Source organism: Dendrobates tinctorius, unplaced genomic scaffold (genome assembly GCF_039654945.1).
Source record: "Dendrobates tinctorius isolate UK_male_01 unplaced genomic scaffold, ASM3965494v1 ptg000028l, whole genome shotgun sequence".
In the NCBI taxonomy this organism is placed as follows: domain Eukaryota; kingdom Metazoa; phylum Chordata; class Amphibia; order Anura; family Dendrobatidae; genus Dendrobates; species Dendrobates tinctorius.
This window is the reverse complement of record NW_027361696.1, coordinates 85123184-85147898: the sequence shown is the minus strand read 5'-3', so window position 1 is coordinate 85147898 and position 24715 is coordinate 85123184. Positions and strand designations below refer to the sequence as shown.

Sequence of the window (24715 nt, the reverse complement as noted above, 5' to 3'; positions counted from 1 at the left end):
CAGATTTTAGTGTTCAGAGAATAATTTATTATGATGCTAAAATTAAGAAAAAATATGTTGAATTGACTTCATAGAATCTAATTTTTATTTCCTGGATTTATAGAAGTTGTTTCAGGGCACAAATAGTTTATCAGGGCATTATCTCCTTAAAGTCCTCCTGAGTAAGTCTTTGATCTGCTCTGGTTGCATGTAGGACACCTAGGATGGAGGTTGGGCCACCCAGGGATTTAAGGATATTAGCCTTCTTCCTAATGCCATTTGCAGACCAAGTTGCTAGAACAAGAGAGGAGTTGACTAACCACTGAAGAGGATTTGATCATTACAGAGGGAGGTGGCATTAGAAATGCAGCAAATCAGATTTTAAAATCCTCTGAATGTCATTTCTCTCCTAAGAAGGACAATTGAAGCACAGGAAGACAGAAAGCCAGTCAGAAAGTACTATACTTTCACCTTCTCCAAAAACTGGTATATTCCTTAGACAAAATGAAGCTTTTCTCACTTTTAGTTCTACTTTATGCTTTCCTGGTAAAAATTTGCATGGGGGAATATACTCTTCCAAAATTTGTTTGCACCCCAATGCCTTTAGATATGGACTGCCAGCCAAACATGCAGCGTCATAGTCCAAGTGGTGGAGGACACTTTGTGGGCATGCAAGAAGAAGCAAAGGAAACCATTCTACATCTTCGTGAGACAGTTGTTCATCAGAAGGAAACAATCCTAGATCAGAGAGAAACTATCAGAGAGCTAACTGTGAAACTTAGTCGTTGTGAAGGCTACCATCATAATAGAGGACATGAAGAAGGCTATGGTCATTCTTCTGAACATGAACAAGAAAGAGAACATGGATATAATGAAAAATTTGGACAAGAAAGTGCTCATGGGCATGAAAGCCCAAATGGACATGAAAGTGGACATGGACATGAAAGAGAAAATGGTCATAAAAGGGAACATGGTCATGAGTGGGAAGAAGGGCATGACAGAGAACATGGGCATGAATGGGAGCATGGCAAAGAGAGAGAACATGGACACAAAATAGAACATGGACATGAATGGGAAGAGGGGCACGAAAGAGACTATGGACATGAGAGGGATCATGGACATGAGCAAGTACATAGCTACGACAGAGAGCATCCTCATGGTATTGATGATGTACATGGACATGTCAGAGATCATGATTATCATCATGTCAACCATCGGGCTTACCGGGAACAGCCCGCTCATGTCTCTAATTATCGCAAATCGAGTTCTCCACCAAATACGATGGAGGATCCCCCAGAAGTGACCTCACCAGGTGCTCCTCAAATGGAGAGAATGCTGGAATCACTGAAGGACAGACTGGATCATTTACAGGTAGCATATCTAGATTTTGCTTACATATTTTTAATCCTAACGCATGATTCCTAAAGTTGCTTAGTATTTGTTTTTAACCCCTTAGTGACGTAGCCAATTTTTAAAATTCTGACCAATATCACTTTATGTGGTGATAACTCTGGAACGCTTCAACAAATCCCATTGATTTTGAGTTTGTTTTTTCGTGGCACATTATAATTTATGATAATAGTAAATTTAGGTTGATATGTTTTGTGTTTATTTTTAAAAAAATATGAGAAACTTGACAAAAATGTAAAAAAATTGCAGTTTTCCAACTTTGAATGATTATCTGTTTAATCCAGATAGTCATACCACAGAAAAACATTAATAAATAACATCTCCCACATGTCTGCCTCACATCAGCACCATTTTTAAAATGCTAATTTATTTTGTTAGGCTTTTAGGAGGTTTAAAAATGTAGCAGTAATTTTTCATTTTTTCAAGGAAAGTTACAAAATTTATTTTTTGAGGGACCTATCCAGGTTTGAAGTGACTTTGGGGGTGCTATATATTGGAAAACCCCAAAAAGTGATACCATTTTAAAAACAGCACCCCCTGACATATTGAAAACTTCTGTCAGGTAGTTTATTAACCCTTCAGTTGATTTTCAGGAATTAATGCAAAGTGGTATAGCAGGAATGAAAAAATGTTTGTTTACCACATAAATGTCGGTAACTTCTGAACTGACCACTATATCCGGGAGACTCTAAGACCGCTATTTGGCCATGAACTGCTATGGCAAACTTCAGGACCACACATTCATAATCTCGGTGTGTCAATTAGATTAAAGCGGAAGCCCCCACAATCTATTAACCATTTTTCCGATGAAGTCACTTTTGACAGCAGCAACTAAGGGGTTAAACAGATATGGATGGTGCCAACACTGATTGAATGTGATACAGCAAGTTGTCAGCTATAGTGGACAGCCGACAGCTGCTGGATTGTTACCTGTGTGGGGATGATATTCTCTTATATCTCAGGGCAGTAAAAAGACATATTGGCTGTCATTCAGGGGTTAATATAGATAAAGCCAAATCAAACAGTAATGTATTACTTGTCCTGTTAGTTCTTCATGATGTCTTATACATGGTAGGTCTAACCACGTTTGATTTAAAACCACAGAAAAATAATAATCCTTTTCACTAGGAGTCGTGCTACCATATTCCTCAAGGCTGCATACACTGAAAAATGTTAAAAAAAAGTGATGAGGGGCTTGATAAACCTGGCATATGGCCTGATAATAAATGGAATTTCTTGGATAGATAGGCTTGTCTTCTGTGTTTATAAAAGTGTTATTGTCTAGGATTGAACTAAAACTGCAAAAGGTTTTTTTTGTCAGCTTTTCTTCTACTTGCTAGCTTTCAATCAGTTCTTTAGGAGTACAAAAAAAGTTTGCAATTTTCCATCCTTATGTCCAGACAAAGAAATCTCTTGTGACCTCTCATGCCTTTTGTTTAAGCCAAGTTCACAGCTGTTAATCCACAACAAGCCCTTTTCCGAAAGAACTGTATACCAAGGTGCAGGCGATTTTATCTGTGCAAATAGCAGACATTAGTCTATGTTATTAAATTGCGTAAAATATAAATCTTGGAATACCAAGCGCTAAAAATACAATTTCAGAAAAAAGAACAGGAAATTCCTAAGGAAAGAACTGAGTTTAGCTGCATTGATACCAAGAAACTTCCTTTCCACTCTCTTGGCATTAAGCTTCTGGGAGAGATTTACTATTCCTGGGTAAAAGTTAGACAACCTAAGCTTGGACTAGACAGTCTTAAAATGCACTAAATTTATCACAGTGGATCATGCTGGGTGATAAATCTTATGTGTAGTCTAGGTTTTTACCACCTATTAGTGGACAACTTTTTAACCCTAAAAAGTCCTGAGGACACCTTTAATAAATCTAGTGTATTTTAAAAACCCACTTAGCAACACCTGACTTTTATAAAAGTGTCTATAGAGATAAAAAAAAAAAGTGTCTAAAACTCTTGATAAAAGTGGAAAAGATGTGAACTTAAGTTCTGGCTCATTTCGAGAATAGTTTGTTTCCCCTAGAAACAAAAAGATTTGGCATTGAGATTTAATATCCTGGATCCTTCTTTCTCCCCACCATAATCGGTCAGAGACAGTCAGAAGGTTCCCATAGACACTCCTTTGTGCTGGTTTGGCCGACATTAATCTGTTGTGTAAGACCAGCTCAATATCGTAAGTCACCCATGCACATTAGACTAATGCGGGCCACACCTGTCTATGTTCATGAGTTTAGCCAACATGCTAATGTGAATGGAGGCGCTGACAGTTTGAATGTAGGGGCAATATATCGTTTGGTCATGTCCGATGTTGGACTGACAATCGTGTTGTTCTCCTGGAGATAAGCCCCCAGTAGAGATATTTGATGGTGACTTTTTTCAGCAGCACTTGGCTGAACGACTGCTCCTGTGTATGGGAGAGACTAACGAAATGACTGTTTGCAGAACAATCAGCTGAAGCATCGTATGGCTGACTCACCCATGTAATGTGTATGGTGGCCTCTAGTCTTGGAAAGCCCTTTTAAAACATAATAATTTCCTATATTGCCCTGTTTAATTAAAACCATCACTTTGCAACTACGCTGAAGATGCACTAATTTGAAAGCCATTAAAATATTAATAGATTTTTAAAGTAAAAGCACCAGCACCATAAGGTCTAAGAGATCTATTTATTAATGTATTACAGTTTGGATTGTGAAATCTTGTGGCATATCAGCTTTAAGCTGGAATGTTAGAAATGGCCTTCAAGCTAAAGTATTTCTTCTTTACCATCATCACCTCATCAGGTATTTCCTAGGTGGTGCAACTCACTTGAAGAAATTTTGGTAAAAATTAATAGATGGAGAGGATTTTTATAAGCTCAATGTGTTAAATAACATTAATAAATCCTGTGATGATTCACAAATTGACTTATGAATATACTTGTCCTCCCAGTACTGATTTCATGTAGCATATATCAGGGGGCACGTGGAATATTGGGGTTTACATTAGAGCACCACATTTTTGGTTTAGTAAATTAATTAGGGAGAAGACATCCACCAATTGTTATTCCACATACTGTAATTACACATACACTAATAATGATTGGATTGTCAGGTTTGGATGCAATTCTAAAAGAAGTAATCCTAAAGTGATTTCCTCAACTTCAGACCTTGGAGCAATGGAAGAAAACAACGTTAAATTTTTTATTATGTTTTAGGCCCTTTAATTCTGTTTAGGTCTGTGAGGATCAGGATCCCGAGACCCTCATGGCTGCTTGAAAGACCTGTTAGAAGTTCCCTTCCCAGATCAGGATTCAGCTCCTGTCTGAGAACTCAGCAAGAGCAGAGTACTGACTCAATAGAGAGTCATAGGCTGTGCACTTTAAGAGATCTTTTAGCGATCAGTGGGGATCTCAGGACCTGGATCTTCACCGGACTGCACAGATATACACGGCCTACAATATATGCAATATTCCCAATGTAAAATCTATAACAGAGACCCCCACTGACTGTGTGTTATTTTTAATACTGTTGTCATTTCATGTGACAGAGGGGTCCCCTAAGCCACCAGGGACTCGATGAGAACACTTCCTTTGCGCTACCTATTATCTATGCTTAAAATTGGTTTCATCAGTGAACTTAAAAGGAGATCCAACAGTCTCCAATCCAATTGAAAAACCTTTAAGGGGGGATATTAGAATCAGTATTAGAGTGCCACTCAGATACCTGGGCACAATTTATATGGCTTTTATACTATCATATATTACCTGGTGATCAGACAGGGATATCAGGAACCATGATCCTGGTGAATTTGGATTTCACCGTCAATAAAAGGAATGGTGGATCCGGCTTCTGTCATTTTCATCACCAGCACATCCTGAAGGTGAATTACAAGTCCTATCTTAAAAAATAACCACCCATCTTTAATTAAATGTCCACTGGCAGAAGTAAGCTGTCATCTGCTATCTCTTCTTTTTAACAGAGGACCAGAAACTCCAGTCTCTTTTCGACATCTTTAAGAGACACCCTCCAAAAGAAGATCAGTGTCTTGGAGCATCAACTTCATGAAAGTCATAACACAACAGAGCACAATGAGAAAGACCATGATCATGAAGACAGCGTAAGACACAAGATGGACAATGTTCTACATGGAAGCGAAAAAGGTAAGATTTACTCCAAATCAAGACAGTTTAATCTGATTAAATATAGGACAATAAAAATCTCAAAGATCATAAATTGCATGGGTGTACATAGAAATCATAGTGCCCCATAGCATAAGACTCAAGTGGGTCGAACCCACACTGCTCCAGCCAAAAAAACCTATTATTTTGGTGGAGTCACTATGAGCCCCTACCGATACCCCATAGTGTCTCCTCCTAGTTCAATGGCCCATTCATTGCATCTGCACAGTAGGATGTCTACTGATGCAGTCTGATAATTCCACTATGCCCCACCTCACAGTATGCACCACAAAATGTCACCAAACGGAGTATGATATCCCCATAGAGAATTCTCTAAATATAGTGCCCTATAATACCACCATAGTACATTCCTCTCACACATTATGATGTTCCAAGTGCACCCAGAACATATTAATGTCATCACAATGCCCCAATACAGTATGCTGACCACAGTGTAGTACCTAAAACGATATGATGCCCCAACAGCAGCCCCAATACACTATGGAATCACCACTGCAACCCACAATACAGTAGCAGTGCTCCCAGAGTGCCCCCCAATACAGTATGGTGCCTTTATTAATAATAATCTTTATTTTTATATAGCGCTAACATATTCCGCAGCACTTTACAGTTTGCACACATTATCATCACTGTCCCCGATGGGGCTCACAATCTAAATTCCCTATCAGTATGTCTTTGGAATGTGGCAGGAAACCAGAGTACCCATAGGAAACCCACGCAAACACGGGGAGAACATGCAAACTCCTTGCAGATGTTGTCCTTGGTGGGATTCGAACCCAGGACTCCAGCGCTGCAAGGCTTTACTCCGCTTGCAGAGAAATGTGCTCACACAATAAAAAAATACAAATGTAGCCCGGTTCCATGATTAGCCGTTCTGGTCTCCAGGGTGTGTAGACTGTGGCTCCGAGCAGCAGACGAGATCTAGTGTCTTCATTGCTCCTGCTGCTCATGGAGCTGACGGCTCCCTGCTTCACCATTGAAATTCATTATGCTGCACTGAAATTGAGGGAAAAATTAAATGAGTTTTTCCTGGACAAATATTGATGGGTTATACATGGATGCAGATATCAGTAAACAATATTTTCCCATTTAAACCACAATTATTTCTAACAAATCCTGAATATAATGGGTCACCTCCAAAATACCTACTCTAGATTCTAGGTTCTTGGAAAATGTTACGTTATGTAAATTATTTTCTTTGTACAAATTGGAGTATTTGAAGCTAAACAGACAACAATCCTGAAGATAAAAACTTGATAATGTACCTGGGGTATCACATCCTCACAACTTCTTGGGTAGGAATATTACCTTACAATATAAGAATGTGCTGAAGAAGCAAAATAAAATTACATTTCCACACTTTAATGTGCACTGTAAGGCTGGATTCACACCTGACTATTATTATCTTGGCCTTCCACTTGAATCCCATAAAAACGGGATTCAGATGTTCCCCTGACAAAGCCGTAGGATTTGATTTTTTTATTGCATTTGCACTTTTGATTTGTCGAGATTTTGGTGTTTTGTGCCTTTTTTGTTGCACATTCACCTTTCCCTTTGTACCTTTATTAAGTTTATTTTACATGTGTTCTCCTGTTCACCACTGTGGATGAGGTTTCGGGTTTTCAGAAGTTTCTTCTAATTTATCATTTGCAACTTTTCAAAAAGTTGCAAAATTTATCACAAATCTTCTACAGTTCCTCCTTAGTGATACCACACACGACACAACTTTTTACAAAACTTTTGCCACATTTTGAGAAATGTCCAACTTTTTGCTCAAAAATTTAGCAAAAAAACAGTTAAAAGTAATCTGTCATGTCCCCAAATGCTATTAACATACACATTTTAATCAACAGGTTAATAGTGTTACAATGCGGTCCGATCACCTTACTGAAAGTGAAGAGAGGAGAAAATGAACTTTATCCCTTCTGGGAGCAGCCGGCTTTCAGTCATAGAGGTGTGCCCGATGGGGCTACAGTCAACGCTCAGTACATAGGGAGTGGCAGCTGTGAGCAGGCCTTGACACTGATTGACAGCAAGCTCAGCACAGACCCACTGCAGAGGCAGCTGTCAATCAAAGTGTTTATGGCTGCCACTCATTATGTACTGAGCTCCTATAACTGAAAGCCGGCGGCTCCTGGAAGGAATAAAGTTTGTTTGCTCCCGGTAGCCATACTTTCAGTATGGACAGCATTATAACACTATTAATAAAGATTATTATTATTATTATTATTATTATTATTATAACCTGCAGGTTAGCCCCTAGCTCTCTGACGTGGTCTGAGCGCAGCTTATTGGTTACAGAAAGCCATATATTGACATTCTACATACTGCTTGTCATACGTCTCATAAACTTAATCATTAACTATAGGATGAGTTTTATACATGTTAAGCAAATATTAAGCAAGGGCTTTATTGACCTCGATGTTTGACTATCTTGTTTATTTAAGTCGAAATGGCACACTCATTCTTCCTCATTTCTTATCACCTTCCAATAGGACATAAAACGGAGAAACAGTCAAATGATTTCAGAGTCAGTTTCCCTCTCAGAACAAATTATATGTATGCTAAGGTGAAAAGGACTCTCTACCATGAGATTTTCGCATTTACCATCTGCTTGTGGTTGAAGTCCACCTCGTCCCCGGGAGTTGGCACACCTTTTTCATATTCTGTCCCAGGCCAAGCCAATGAAATAGTGCTGATCGAGTGGGGAAACAACCCCATGGAATTGCTTATTAATGACAAGGTAATTGATTGCATACATCTATTATATTTATGATGTTTAATTGTCTGGGTTTTATTGCATTTTGAACCTTTGTCTTTAAAACTGACTTACGAAATGTAATTCTAAAAACTGAATTTTTTTAATTGAAGGGCAAAGAGACTTGAGCCAACATTGAAGAAAAGTTAATATTATGATTTTAATTTGCATTTTAGATTTTTCAATAACTTAAAAGCAACATTTTATTACTATATTGAATTGGTTTTAATGATGTGGTAGCTTGTGGGTTGTATAGTGTCTGTCCAGTGAGTGGAAACTCTGATAACCTGCAAAGAGGCTTGGAGCCTTTAGAAAACCGTCGCTAACTAGGGGCTCATTCAGACGTTAGATTTTTCCACATATGAGAAAAATGGATCGATTATTCTGATCAGACTCTCTAGTGTCATCCTATTTTCTCATATGCAGAGAAATAAAAAAAAATGTTTGCCACTTTCACGATTCTGACAGTCCGTGAAAATCAGACTGCACTTGGATGTCATCTTGCATTGTCGATTTTGATCCTTGAAAACCATCGATAGCACTTGTGTGCAAAAATTGGACTTCTGAATGAGCCCTATAAGGGAACCTGTCACCAGGTTTTCCCAATATAAACTAATTTACCCCCTTTAACTGCTTTATTACCCCTGTCCATCAACCTGAATATAAGTCACTACTAATCCCCCCCTTGAATATGCCAAAAATTCTTTTCTATGGTCTCCCGTGCCATATGCTATTCAGCACTGTATTGTCCAATGGGCAGTGCTGGTCTGTGCCTCCTCTATCTGCAGAAACGTCAGATGGGACTGTCTGTAGGAGCGCCAGCTATGCGTGGGTATTGGTATGCAGATGGGGATCCGATGCTGCTCCAGCCGGGTGCCTCAAAAGAGGAACAATTATAGGAAAGTTGCTGAAAGACCCGGTCTGCAGGGCGCAAAGGACAGGATTCTATTGATGCAAAAATTTGATGCCACCATTATGATAATGTAACCTGAGGAAGACGGATCTATTCCGTTGAAATGCGTTGTGGACTCTTTTAAATTCCAATTGTTTCTTTAATAAATGAAGAATTTTTTGCATCAATAGAATCCTGTCCTTTGAGCCCTGCAGACCGGGTCTTTCAGCAACTTTCCTCTATCTGCAGAAACTCCATGCTCCTGCTTTGATTGATGTGGATGATGTGTCTTATGTCATTCACAGATCGTTCAAAATCTTGCGCCTGTGCAGTCTCACTTTTCTCTGTCCTGCTAAGGGCAGAGCAGAGACCTGTAATGTGCTGGCATCTATCAACTGGAAGTGAAGTTGGCACCGATGCATGCACATTATAGAACTTTGCTCTGCCCTTAGTATAGTGTTCCTCAACTCCAGTCCTTAAGAGCCACCAACAGGTCATGTTTTCAGGATTTCCTTAGTATTACCAAGATCACTACTGGGAACAATGTTAGAATTTTACACCACTTTAACACACTGACAATAAAACATACAAAACAGAAATGGATTTTACAGGAAAAAAAGCTTAGGAAACATTCTCCCTTGTAAAATGACTTGTATAAAAGGCAAAATTAAAAAAATTAAAAAAACACACCATGTCTCACCGTATTTCCTTGTCATTTTTTAGCAATCAGTAAATAAATAATTTAAAAAAATGATGTGGGGTCCCCCTTATTTTTAATAACCAGCTAAGGCAAAGCAGACAGCTGCGGGCTGATATTATCAGGCTGGTAAGGTCCATGGTTATTGGCTCTTTCCCAGCCTAAAAATACAAGCCTGCAGCTGCCACAGAACTGGCACATCACATTAGATGCCCCAATTCTAACTTCCTGTGTCAGCTCTTCCCAATTGCCCTGGTGCAGTGGCAATCGGGGTAATGGGATCTGGGGTTGATGACAGCAGTGATTTGCCAAAAATCACAACTGGCATTACCCCTGGGGTTACTAATGGAGAGGTATAGAGGTGTCTGTCAGACACCCACATTGCTAGTAAGAAAAAGGAAAAAACAGACACAAAAAACACTCCCTGATAAGTGCCCTTGTACTCCCACATATTAAAATAAAACCAAATCCTATGCAGTTCTGAACTAGTACAATGATCCTGCAATGTCCTAAGTTGCCTGAAGCATATGAAGCACCGTTAAGATGCTGCATACGTTTTTGTAGCTGCCATTGCCAAACACTTGCTCAGCGAGACCGGCCAGCTGTGAACTAATGTAACCTCATGTTACGTCATGATGTCCACCAACTGGAGTCTTAGTTGATGCAATTCTGGTAACTGTTGTCGTTATAATCCATGCCAAGCAGTCATCTTCTAGTAAACTGTTGGTGTACACCTTGGCTTCACTCGACAACTTTCTAAATGTCATTGATGTGTCGTAACTATTTGTAATTGGATCAAAAAGTGGAATCTTGTTTGATCAGTTCAAACCTCCTGGGTCTCACGAAGCACTATGATCAGCAGTCCGCGTAAGCTGGCAGAATCACTTTAGTATGTTGGACTTCCAGACTGTTCTGCTGCGGTGGCATGCAGAGCACAGACAGGCAGTCCAACGTACTACAGCAATTCCACCAGGTCACATAGACTGCCATACTGCGCTCTGCATCACCCAGCGACTGTGAAGCCCAGTAACCTTTAGGAAGTCTTTAAAGAAAACTTTAACGTTACTGGAATTTGCAGTCACTAAAACAGCTGAAGGCTGTGAACTCTGGTAACCTTAGTTCACAGCCTCCAGGTGTACCAACAGCTTTGAACTACAGTAATCTTAAAGTCTCCCTTAAGGTTTCAGGGTCTCACAGTTGCTGGTGGCTGTGAACTCTGGTAACCTTAAGTTTAAGCAATTGTATAGCAAAAATGGCTTAGGTAAAGAGATAAATAGAGGGATGGATAGATAGATAGATAGATAGATAGATAGATAGATAGATGGATGCGCCAATTGTGGTGCTCTGTCTCAGCTCTTCCCAATTGCACTGGTGCTGTGGCAATCAGAGTATTGAGATTAGGGGTTGATTTAAGCAGCCGGGGCTGACATCAAGCCCTGGGATTGGTAATGAAGAGGTGTTAGTCAGACACCCCCATTAATAGCCCTGTAAGTAGAAATCAATGAACACACACAGAAAATTCCATAATTTTAACAAAAAAAGACACCCTCTTTCACCAATTTATTTCCCCCAAAAAATCCCATGCTGGTCTGCTGTAGTTCAATGGATCCACTGTAATTAACATTGATGTCCCACGACGAGCCCCGTCTAAAATTCTAGTGAATTTAGCCCATGTCCACAGAATGGGCTGTCACACCAGCACACACTGCCGGCTCTTGCAGCATTTCGCAATAGCCAGCAGTGTCTGTGTGTCTGGCAGTGATGTCAGTAAGATCCCATGCTGTTACACAGCGTCTGTAACTGGCGTTAACCTTTCTGACATCACCGACGGTCACAGCTGCCATCTCTCCCTCTACCCTCAGCGTGAGAACCAGCAGCGGCTGCTGCAGCATATCACGCTTCATTCTGTGAACGAGGTATAATGATGTTGACATCAGGGCGGTGATCGTGATGCCGTTGGGCTATGTCAGACCTGCGCAGGACCTTTACTTTCTAATAATTGGGTAAATGAGGGGAATTGTTGGGGAGGGTTTTTATAAATAATGGACTTGTGTGTGTTTATTTGTTTTTAAATAACGTATCTGCCGCTTAAGTGGATGTAAATGCTTTATGAATATTCACTGCTTCCCCTGCCCATCTCACAGCACCGAGAGATGGGCAGGGGAAGCAGTGAATATTCATTTTATCCTCAGAGGTCAGTTTGCCAAGCATCGGGGACCCGGGTCTGAGATACCCAATGACGCTATGTGGCCAGCCAACCACAGTTCTGTGTTTGGCAGGCAATCCACACATGTTGATTGGCTGTCTAAAAGCCACGAAACATGAGGGACAAGGACTCGAGCAATGCACCTCTGATGCTCGGCCAAATAACGAGCATTCCGCAGCACACTAATGCTCATTTGAGTAACGTGCTGTGCCGAGCACGCTCGCTCATCACTACTCTAGGATGCATCATCCACATCAATCAACTCAGGACAGTGATTCTGCCGATAGAGGGGGGACAGACCACAGACCAGCGATGCGTATCGGACTAGTCTACTCTGATTGGCGTACAGAACGGGAGATGGACTGCATTAGCAAGGTGTCTCAGTGGTTAGCACTGTTGCTTAGCAGCAATGGGGTCCTGGGTTCAAATCCCACCAAGGACAACATCAGCAAGGCGTTTGTATGTTCTCCCCGTGTTTGCGTGGATTTCCTCCCACGCTCCGAAGACATACTTAGATTGTGAGCCACGACAGTGATGATAATGTCTGTAATACGCTGTGGAAAATGATAGCGCTATATAAGCAATGAATAATAAAAAATAAATTACTGTGGTACAAGAGTAGTTAATGATGGCGGCTTTTGCTTATATTGTGAAAAACGGGTAGCACATTCCCTTTAGAATTAAAATTAATGTTAAGGTAGTTTCTTCCTCTAATAGTTTTTTACTATAAGTGGTAATTTTCTTAGTAAAAACACATAAGGAAATTTCTCTATAATGACTTATTGAAGCAATAGGGAGATTTCTGTTAAACTATTAGGTCCCCTTTCTAAACAAATTTTATTTATGCTTAAATCCATGTATTTTGGGCTAAATATTAGCTTTGCAATTGGGTTTTATTACAAATTTTACCTATTTGCTTTTTATAGCGTCTGTATTGCACTGTCCATTGCTGGTTGCAGAATGCATTAATTGAAAATTTGTTGATAAGACAACCCTATGGAGAGTGTATAATTTGTTTATCTGTCTTTTTCTGAGCTACTCTCTGCTGATTTATGACCGCAGACCACATAAATATTGAATGCGCAGTGAAATAAAGAGCAATAACACAATAAAGAGCATGAAATAGGCAAATGGTGCAAAATTTTTAATGAAACCCAACAGTAAAAAATTTTTTTAGCTCCAATTACACAAAATGTGCATTTAAGTAAAAAGATATATATAGTCCCCAAAGGTGTACAATACCTTTAAGCTAATGTAGGGTCACAGCAGTTTGTAAGTTGCATCGATTTGCACTGATTTCAACTAAGCTGCAGGAAGGAATATATTAGCACTGGTAATGAAGTGCCTTACCCCATAGAGAAGTGTCTGTCTGTGATTACCAACATGATAGGAAATTTGTCAATAATATCAACCCCCTAAACTGCATATAGAGGCATGGAGGTCTTTGAAATGTAAATCCATCAACACCTTTATGTCTTCAATCTGTTGTTGCATTCCAAAGAAATGTACATTTTAATTCATATGAAAATGAGACGTTAAGTGCTCTGGACGTGACATAGCACTTAACTAGCCTTTTCCTCCTGAGAATGTTTCTCCACTCAGCACCAACCTCTATAGCTTTATTAATAGCTCACTGTCTATGTGACATATGGCTCTAGGTAAAGAAATCAGAAGTGAATTATCAACCAAGCTAAAGAGACTGCTGCTGGAAGTGCAAGCAAATGCATGTTAAGTGCTCTGTCACGTCCAGAGCACTTCATGCATAATTTGCTTATCAATAGATTTCTCTGGAATGCAGCAACAGATAGACATAAAGGTGTCTATGAAGTTATATCTCAAAATCCTGTGCTCCTATTATATAAGGTTTGGGGGAATTGATCTCACTGTCAGATTTCCTTTAAGGTGAACCTGTCAAAAGGTTTTTACCATATAAAGTAGAGGCAGCACCTGTACATGCTCATATACTGCATTTTATAGCACTGTATATATTTCCTCACTGCGCTGTGCAAAACACAAAAAAGAGCTTTTATTATATTCATAAGCAGCACCCATCGGCTCTATGGCCATCTCTAGTCTAGATGTTGAAAGGAGAAAAAACAGGATGGCACTCACCATTCACATAAAGTAGATTACTTTATTTCACATAAACAAGGCATAGGCACGGGAGCAATGTGCTGAAAGACGGACGACAGCCGTTTCGCGCCCATTGCGCTTCAACAGGTCCTATGCTCAGACTGCAGGCAATACAAATTTAACCACATGTGTGAATAATAACTCCTCCCCTCCACCTGAGCGTGTCTCATGACTCTTTTACCCAAAAAATTTTTTTCTATATATAACACAAAATAAGATAAAAAAACATATTCTTATAGCACCATATCATAATTCAAAGAAATAAAATCTTAACTGTTGAAAGAAATACAGACATGTCTACCTTTTCATTTAAACCAAGCGGACCTGTGGCTTTAGTGTGGATGATCCATTTGGCTTCCACTTGCAAAAGGCACTTGCCGTGATTCCCTCCATGCTGTGGTGCGGAAACTCTTTCCACACCAGCAAAACTCAATGTCTCCTCATTTCCCCCATGGATTTTCCTCATGTGTTCAATGAGCCTGGGAACTCCTTTTCCTGTACTGATAGAGTTAAAGTGTTCTCTAAACCTGACATAAAGGGGCCGGATTGTTTTTCCAATATAAAAAAAAGCCACATGGGCAGAATAGAACATAAACTACAAAAGCGGTTTTACATGAAGTAAATTCAGTAACTTCATGACAAATAGATCCCATCTTGACAGTTTTTCCACTTAATTTAAAAGAACACCAGGAACAATTCTTACATGTATAGTTTCCTACCGGACTACTTGATTCTAACCAATTATTATGTTTATTCTGATATCTATTCCTTACCAGTAAAGCCCGGAGATTAGTACTCCGTTTACTTGCGAATAACGGACCTCTACTGACCACATCTGACAAATCCCTATCATTTTCCAAGAAATGCCAATTCCGTCTAATTACTGTCCTAATATGTTTATCCATAGAATTAAAAGCAAAACAGAAGACAAAACGTTTTTCTTTTTTACTCTGATTATTAGTAATTACTACATTATTAACCCTTTGTACAGTGGAGTCTAGGACGGATTCGGGATAACCTCTCCGTCTGAATCTTCTATATAATTCACCCACTTGTCTTTGAATGCCCTCATCATGACTATTAAATTTTTTAAGCCTAAGAAATTGACTAAAAGGTAAAGAGTTTTTAACATAATGAGGGTGTGCACTATCATAGTGTAAAAGAGAATTAGTGGCTGATGGTTTACGAAAAATTTCTGTACGTAAAATTCCATTTTCCAATTGTAACTTGATGTCCACAAACTCTATTTGTGAGCCCACAAACTGAGATGTAAATTTCATGTTCATATGGTTATGAGAATTCAAAAATTCCACAAACAAGTCAAATTCTGTTCTAGATCCATCCCATACTACAAAAATGTCGTCCACATAGCGAATAAAAAGCTTTATATGTTTCAAATATGGATTAGTAGTCGCATATACCACCTTCTCTTCTAATACAGCCAAAAAGAGATTAGCGAGGGTGCAAGCGACGGTAGTACCCATCGCTGTGCCCTCTATTTGTCTATACCAGGTATTATCAAACTGAAAGACATTATGGGTAACTACAGATTCGGATTCAAGCGCTAATGAAGAAACTACCCATTTTGCACGTTCAGGTGACACGAGGAGTGATTCCGAATCTACATTAACCCCTTTAGACGTAGAATCCGTAGAGGAAAGAGGAGGTCCAAGCGACAATCAACGAAAAAGGAAGCAAGTGTCATGGAAGACCTAGAAGAGATGAATTCTACATGTGATTCAGTTATTAATTTAACGGATCATGTCTTAGAAGATAGACATTTTGCAGTGTTGTCAAAGGGTTTGAGTTTTTGTGTACCTCGGGACTTTGATATGGTCGAATTTCAAATAGACCTGTTCAAAGCCCTGAGGAAAATCCATTTACATAAATCTTTTGTCTCAAATGTTTTTCTCAAACCAGTATTTGTCCTGGGGAGATCCCTTGTACCATTGGCCCTCTAGGATTTATGGCAGGCTGTGGCTCTTTAGCTGACATTAGAGATGATGCTTTGGTCTTAATGGATATTAATCCAGAGATTAAATTCAATACATCAATAGCTAATGTGTACTAGCCTTTCCAGGGAGGTTGTAGTTCATCGTAAATGCCCCCTATATCCCCGGGTAATGTTGTGGATCTGTTTGGATCTAGAGTGGTTAAAGATTTAGAAGCGCAGATATACAGTATCAGAAACAGACCGCTAATTTGACAGCAGATGAAAGACAGGCTGTTAAAGAAATTCAAGGATGGTCAGATGTAATTGTACGACCTGCAGATAAAGGGGGTAACGTGGTCTTATTGAAAAAAGATAGTTATGTTACCGAAGCAAATAGACAACTATCTGATCCCCTGACTTATGCTGTCCTTAAAAGTGATCCTACTAGCAAACATAAAGAGGAGTTACTGTCTTTTTTGAAAAGACAGATAGAAAGTAATGTGTTGTCCAAACATAAAGCTGAAAATTATTTCCAGAGTATCCACGGAAGGCCCATTGGTATTATATACCTAAAATACATAAGTCCAATTCCAATCCCCCTGGTTGTCCCATAGTGTCTGGGATAGGGTCACTTACTGAACCCCTATCCCAGTATACAGATAGGTTATTATGCCCCCTTCTGAAAGAAATTCCTTCTTATATTAAAGATTCCAAAGTTTTAATTGCGATTGTAAAAGAAATTTGTTGGCAGGAGAATTTTCAGATGGCATCTATAGATGTTGAAAGTGTATACACTAGAATCCCCCATGAAAGTGGAGATGATTCTGTGAGACATGTGTTACAGAGCTCCGGAAGAGATGTAGAGACCATTAACTTTATCATCGATGGCCTTAAATTCATTCTTACCCATAATGTCTTTCAGTTTGATAATACCTGGTATAGTCAAATAGAGGGCACAGCGATGGGTACTCCCGTCGCTTGCACCCTCGCTAATCTTTTTTTGGCTGTTTTAGAAGAGAAGGTGGTATATGCGACTACTAATCCATATTTGAAACATATAAAGCTTTTTATTCGCTATGTGGACGACATTTTTGTAGTATGGGATAGATCTAGAACAGAATTTGACTTGTTTGCGGAATTTTTGAATTCTCTTAACCATATGAACATGAAATTTACATCTCAGTTTGTGGGCTCACAAATAGAGTTTGTGGGCAACAAGTTACAATTGGAAAATGGAATTTTACGTACAGAAATTTTTCGTAAACCATCAGCCACTAATTCTCTTTTACACTATAATAGTGCACACCCTCATTATGTTAAAAACTCTTTACCTTTTAGTCAATTTCTTAGGCTTAAAAAATTTAATAGTCATGATGAGGGCTTTCAAAGACAAGTGGGTGAATTATATAGAAGATTCAGACGGAGAAGTTATCCCGAATCCGTCCTAGACTCCGCTGTACAAAGGGTTAATAATGTAGTAATTACTAATAATCAGAGTAAAAAAGAAAAGGAAAAACGTTTTGTCTTCTGTTTTGCTTTTAATTCTATGGATAAACATATTAGGACAGTAATTAGATGGAATTGGCATCTCTTGGAAAATGATAGGGATTTGTCAGATGTGGTCAGTAGAGGTCCGTTATTCGCAAGTAAACGGAGTACTAATCTCCGGGCTTTACTGGTAAGGAATAGATATCAGAATAAACACAATAATTGGTTAGAATCAAGTAGTCCGGTAGGAAACTATACATGTAAGAATTGTTCCTGGTGTTCTTTTAAATTAAGTGGAAAAACTGTCAAGATGGGATCTATTTGTCATGAAGTTACTGAATTTATTTCATGTAAAACCGCTTTTGTAGTTTATGTTCTATTCTGCCCATGTGGCTTTTTTTATATTGGAAAAACAATCTGGCCCCTTTATGTCAGGTTTAGAGAACACTTTAACTCTATCAGTACAGGAAAAGGAGTTCCCAGGATCATTGAACACATGAGGAAAATCCATGGGGGAAATGCGGAGGCATTGAGTTTTGCTGGTGTGGAAAGAGTTTCCGCACCACAGCATGGAGGGAATCATGGCAAGTGCCTTTTGCAAGTGGAAGCCAAATGGATCCTCCGCACTAAAGCCACTGGTCCGCTTGGTTTAAATGAAAAGGTAGACATGTCTGTATTTCTTTCAACAGTTAAGATTTTATTTCTTTGAATTATGATATGGTGCTATAAGAATATGTTTTTTTATCTTATTTTGTGTTATATACTGTATAGAAAATTTTTTTTTGGTAAAAGAGTCATGAGACACGCTCAGGTGGAGGGGAGGAGTTATTATTCACACATGTGGTTATATTTTTATTGCCTGCAGTCTGAGCATAGGACCTGTTGAAGCGCATTGGGCACGAAACGGCTGTCGTCCGTCTTTCAGCACATTGCTCCCGTGCCTATGCCTTGTTTATGTGATATAAAGTAATCTACTTTATGTGAACGGTGAGTGCCATCCTGTTTTTTCTCCTTTCAACATTGAAACTCCTTGTCTTTTCGATATCGGATTGCGCACCCGTTCTAAATGGGATTAAGGTGGTATATTCGATATGGATGTGAGAATATATGTGCCGAAATTAAGGGTATTTTATACATCATACAAACGTGCCGGATATATGTTTTCTCTATTTGTGGACCATCTCTAGTCTTGGTCCGGCTTCTCCTCTCGTCTTGTGATCGCCGTCCTCCTTCTTGCTTCATGAAGATGATACATCCTACGTCATCCGCACAATGTCCCCCATCACGCTCCTGTGCAGGTGCACTTCTTTCTGCCCTGCCGAGAGCAGAGCCAAGTATTGTAATGCACATGCATGGAGACGCGCAAAGAGCGCCGGAGAGTACACACTACAGTACTGTGCTCTGCCCTCAGCAGGACCGAGAGAAGTGCGCTTGCACAGGAGCGTGATGGGGGACAATTTGTGGACGACGCATCCATGCGGAGCAAGAAGGAGGACGTCAATCGTAGATGAGTGGAAGTGCTGGATAAAGACCAGAATGCCCCTAGGTATGATAAAAGCTATTTTTGTGCTATGCAGAGCACATTGGGGACATACATAATTCTAGAATGCTGTATACAAGGGCGTACAGGCGCTGGCCCTACTTTATATGGGAGAAACCTGGTGATAGGTTCCTTTTAGGACTACATCTTCCCATACTGGTGGCAAAGTCTTGTAAAACTACTTTTTATATACTTATACTGTGCTCATTATAAACATACTTTTTTTTGTGATACAGGCTGTGACTCTCCCACTAGCCATTAATGATGCTAAATGGCACCATATCTGCGTCACCTGGTCTTCCAGGGATGGATTATGGGAGTCATATCTGGATGGCGTAAGGCGTGGAAATGGTGAAAACTTGGCACCGTGGCACCCAATAAAACCCGGCGGAATATTTATTTTGGGACAAGAACAGGTAAAAAAAAAAAAGAACTGAATTATTTTAGAATTTATTACAAAATTGTCTGTAAGGAATATAACATAATTTGTAAATTGCAGAGTATGTGAAAAAATTATTTTTCATGTTTTTTTCAGCCATAAATATTTTTCTCATTTAGTGCAAAGTAATTCATATTTGATGATCATGATTGAATTGTTTTTCCAACAATTAGGACACCTTGGGAGGAAGATTTGATTCCACGCAAGCCTTTGTAGGAGAAATCTCTGACTTTGATATGTGGAGCCACGTCTTAACTTCTGGTGAGGTTTACAAGTTGGCAACCTGCGCTGCCCACTCCACTGGTGATGTCATAGAGTGGACCGAGTCAACCTTGGAGCTCCACGGTGGTGTGACCAAACTACCATTCAACTCTTGCCAATGACATGATGAGTCCCTCCACAGGCAGCACGCTCTGATATGGAGCCCAGACATGGAACGGTTTCTCCATACCCCAATGACTTATTCTTCTAATGGAGTAGATGTCATTGTGTACCATTGTTTCCTCAACAACCTGGTGACACTCATTTATTGTACATTTATTCTTGATCCTAGTCCAATGCATTATTTATAATATAGTAATGTATTTTGTAGATGTTATGCAGTTTGCATAGTATCCACTCGCATTTTTGTATTGAAAGTCGAATCTTTTTTTATACACTATGTTCAAAACACTGAAGATTGAAATCTGAAGGGTCTTCAGGAAGTATCTGAGAAATGCTCTTCTTGTGACTTCTTCGAGATTTATGTGGCATATTTTGAACTTATGCCTGATATAAGTTGCATGAGGTTGACCTTACACATTTCATAAATCCCACCAGATGTTCTTAGGGCTCTCATGGGACTTCCAACTCTTCACTCTTCCCTCAAAAGGCAACCAGATCGGACAGTTGGAGTTCACCTGCCTGACTGGATTATCACTCAAAGAACAAAACAATATCAGATGTTCCTCGCAGTGGTTTACTCACTCTGCCCATTCAATACATAATCATGCCCTACCCATGCGGAGTGTTCATGTGTACCTAGGGTGCTCAGAGAGATAGTTCTCACCAAAATGAGTATTCAGCTGACAGCCATAATATGTATGGCCAGCATTAGGGTATGTGCACAGAACATTTTTTTCAGACAGATTTCCACTGGAACCTGCCTGAAAAACTGCTAAAAAGAATTAACACATGCGCTGACATGTCAAAACGTCGTGTTGTGCAGATGGTCCATCTTTTGTAACTTCTTTTAACCACTTTAGACTTCAAAAGCAACTTGAAAGCTGCCATTATCTTATACAGTATATAAAATTTTAAAAGAAGACATTGGCGGCAAACAAGCTGTAACAGCAGAAAAGATGCCTCTTGATGAATCCGGAGCATCTAGCAAATGGTGGGCACCTCGGCACAAATCTTACTCCTGTCCTTGCTGAAGTAAGATTTGAGGCGTAAAGAATACCACCGCTCGTCATGATTTTGACTAGCGGCATTGCTCCACCCCAGCTCCATCAATTAAATGGCGTGAGAGCGCCAAAATGTCGCAAAATTTTTAGTGCAGCTTTGAGTTGTGCCAAAACTTTGAGACCCTCCAAAGCTTTTACACCAGAACTTTGGCATAAAAGCTTTGATGAAGGGAGCCCACAGTGGGCACATACCTTAAAAGTGACTCCTTTTAAAGTTGCAAGTCTTTGCGCCTGTGTTCTTTATGCAGGATCGGTTGTCCAGTATCGGATATGCTGGATCTTTGCTTCCTCTGAAATCTTTTGCCAGGCAAATGTTGGGAGGCCCCCAATATACAGTTTCCAGCTATGGTTTTGGCTAAAGTTAGTTTAATACATATGGGTGCTTTAAAGGGGTTGTCTGGCTTTGAGAGACAAGTCTGCAATCACTATGTGACTACAGACTTGTGAATCCTCACAGCATGCAATATGGGGGCTCCAAAATCAGGTGGGCTTGTGACATCAAGAATAACATTTGCATACATGCAGTCACATGCCGACTAGACGTGCACGGCCTCGCTCAATGCTAGTGAATTGATCAAGGCCAGACAAGTCTAGTCATAATGTGGCCCAAAATATGCACATCACACACTTGCAGTCACAAGATTGCCTGCTCCCAGAATCAGCACTGGAGATTCCCGACAGCGTGCATACTATACACTGAAAGGATTCACAAGACTGCTGTCACATAGAGTGACTGCAAACTTGCTGCCTAAAAAATGAGACAATGGATGTGTAGGAGAGAAGAGTGGAATTCATTTGTCTTTAAAGCTGTTAAATGGTTACCCCATCACTAATGAGCACCGATATATTGATGATGTATTTTCGTAGTAAAGTATCTGCTTCGCACAATGATACAAAAGTATTAACCACACGACTTCTGTGGTTGTATTTTCTTTACATGGCTTGCACTTGACCTTTAAAGATAGCGTGATGTCTAGTATGGTTTCCGATTGCTTTATATATATGTATTTATTTTTAAGTGGGTGTGTGGTGTGTGATATCACTTGTATTTTGTGTGATTTCAGAATATAATGTATTTTAAGATAAATATCAGATCAAGTACAACTGGAACGTTTTTCTATATGTGTCGAATGTGGAAGATCAAATCCATGAGTTGTATAATGTGTACATATTTGTGAATTGTAATTCTTCTGCATCTTCGCATCCTGTATTGCCATGTTTGTGTTTATATCATATATGCTGAGAACTTTTAACTTGGTGTCTTTCTCAATGTGACAAAAGCGTTGACTTTTCTAGTTTCACCATGCTTAATATGGAATGATGCAAATTGTAGCTCATGTTGTCACAATAGAATTGCTCTGGTTTGCACAGAACTAAGATCTACTTGACCGTCTCTTGTTTTCTTTTTTAATTTCTGGGAGGCAAAGGGGGTCCTAAAGATTTATAATAATGACTACAGAAAAAAAAAATCTACCTTGAACTAGAAATAATAATTAAAAAAAAAACCTTAACTGGTCAGCCTCATGAAATTGTCACATATCTGTACTATATGAAAACATTCTGGTCGTGTGGAAATCTGGTTCCCTTATGTACAGTCTTGTGCCTTTAATTACATAGAGGCTCAATTAAACGTAGCTCATGTATTTAAAAGGAATCTGTCAGTAGGATCAAGCTTCCTAAGCCTTCAATATGGACACGTAGGTCATAGGAAGCTGAATAAAATGATACCTTGATATCTTCGATCCTATGTCTTATTCCAGAGAAATCCACATTTTATGTAATATGTAAATGATCAGTTAAGATCTATGGGCCGGACATAAATCTCTTTGAGAATTTGTTCCAGAGTATTTTAAATAAAAGAAGACATTACAAATGTGAGACATGTAATGACTGACAGTTTGCTCTTCTGATCCCACTGTACAGCAGTACAACCGAACTGACCTTTGCCTCATTGCAAACACATCTGAAGCAGCTTTCCTCTCGTTGGCCAGGGTCACACTTGCGAGTGTGATGCAAGTCTCTTGCATCAATACCCGGCACAATGCAGCCGCACTCCGGTTTCAAGTGTCAGCAGCAGTGCCGGGTATTGATGCGCGAGTTTCTCGCATCACACTTGCAAGTGTGACCCCGGCCATAGTGCTGTCAACTCAGCTGCAGACGTGTGCCTGGTTATAACCAACTGCCCGGCAGTGACAACACATGATTAGGGAAAGGGGCCTTGAACAATCACTAGGATTGTGGCCCTAACTATTCCTGTTCCTAAAGGTACCTCTAAAGGCAAGGAGGTTTGGGCCACCAGCCTTACTGTTCTCCTGTTATTTGCTAAGCTGTCCCCTCTTCATCCCCGGGAGGCCTGGGCAGAAATGCTACTATATCAACTCGCAAGACAGACAGGGATAACAGAAAGCAACAAACTTACAAACACTCACCAAAGGTAGAGAGGAATATAGAGAAGGATAGGAATGCACCAACCAAATGGGAATAAGACAATGAGGAAAGCATACACCCAAATACAGCATGCAACAATCTCCAGTAGCAACAAGGATCTTCAATTCAGCACAGCGTCTCCAAAGAACTAGGAAGCAAAGCTTTCACTGGCAAGGAAGAGAAGGTCTGACCAGATTTTATAAGGAGAGGAAATGGACAGGTCAGGAATGATAGTGAGCGGCAACTTTCTAACCAGCATAGAAGGTCATTAATCTCTTCAGCACCAAAAGAAACAAAATATATTTAATATGAAACACAAACACACAGGCTAAATGGAAGATCTGCAAGTCACAAAACATAGTGACTTTCTAACCCCAGATGTCCTAGGAGGACGTGACCCGCTTGTGACACCAACACAGTATAATTGAGTTGAATCTTGTCTTAATACAAACATATTTTCAGCAGCAGTTGTCCTCACACAGTGCTCTCAGGTCTGCTGTACCTCCCCACTCTGACTGTCGTGAGATACAAGCTAAAGCACTGTGAGAGGACAACTGCAGCTGCAGATGTGTTTGCAATAATAAAAAGTTTCCATATGCTGTACTGAATTAGATCTGATCTCATTGTGAGAGTAGACTGTCAATCATTACATTGTTCACACTAGTAACACCCTTTTTAATTTAAAATAATCTCTGGAGGCAGATTCTTACGGAGATCTATGTCAGGCCCATAGCTCTTAACAGCTCATTTACATATTTAAAAAAAAATACAAATTTTTCTGGAATAAGACATTGGATTTCAGACATCGAGGTATCATTGTATTCAGCTTCCTATGACTTACATGCCCATACAGACGACTTAGGAGGGTAGATCCTGACAAATTCCTTTAAATAGAGTACACTAGCGGAAAAAAAAGAATAATAAAAACGGTTTGTATACAAACTTTAGCATAGACATTATTACATAATACCACATTTCCTATGGTGATCTGTCTTTGCATGTCGGAAATTACATGACACCACTGCGCATAAAGAAGGGGAAAAAGTATGGCTGCAACTAAGCTGTGAAGGAAATAATGACATTAGAATATTACTGGTAAACTAAGATTAAAAAAGTGTATGACAAAAGAATTTTGCCAATAGATCATATACTGGGGCTGTATTCTGTCCCCAGAACA

The 24715-nt window shown here is 39.6% G+C and overlaps 1 protein-coding gene across 1 annotated transcript; it reads left to right on the top strand.

Annotated features, from left to right (window-relative positions):
- The first annotated feature begins 483 nt into the window (after positions 1–483).
- LOC141085611 (neuronal pentraxin-2-like) lies at positions 484–22283 on the top strand. The gene is made up of 5 exons (XM_073571138.1): positions 484–1350; positions 5361–5541; positions 8076–8323; positions 19464–19643; positions 19840–22283. Exons 1-5 carry the CDS (start codon positions 484–486, stop codon positions 20047–20049), a joined length of 1686 nt encoding a protein of 561 aa, XP_073427239.1. The 3' UTR covers positions 20050–22283.
- Positions 22284–24715: the final 2432 nt, after the last annotated feature.

Bases quoted from the DNA above. Each gene is read 5' to 3' on its own strand.
- LOC141085611 (XM_073571138.1), top strand. From the start codon at position 484: ATGAAGCTTTTCTCACTTTTAGTTCTACTTTATGCTTTCCTGGTAAAA. The intron at 8,324-19,463 runs GTAATTGATTGC...TTTGTGATACAG, and splicing joins AATTGCTTATTAATGACAAG to GCTGTGACTCTCCCACTAGC. The intron at 19,644-19,839 runs GTAAAAAAAAAA...TCCAACAATTAG, and splicing joins TTATTTTGGGACAAGAACAG to GACACCTTGGGAGGAAGATT.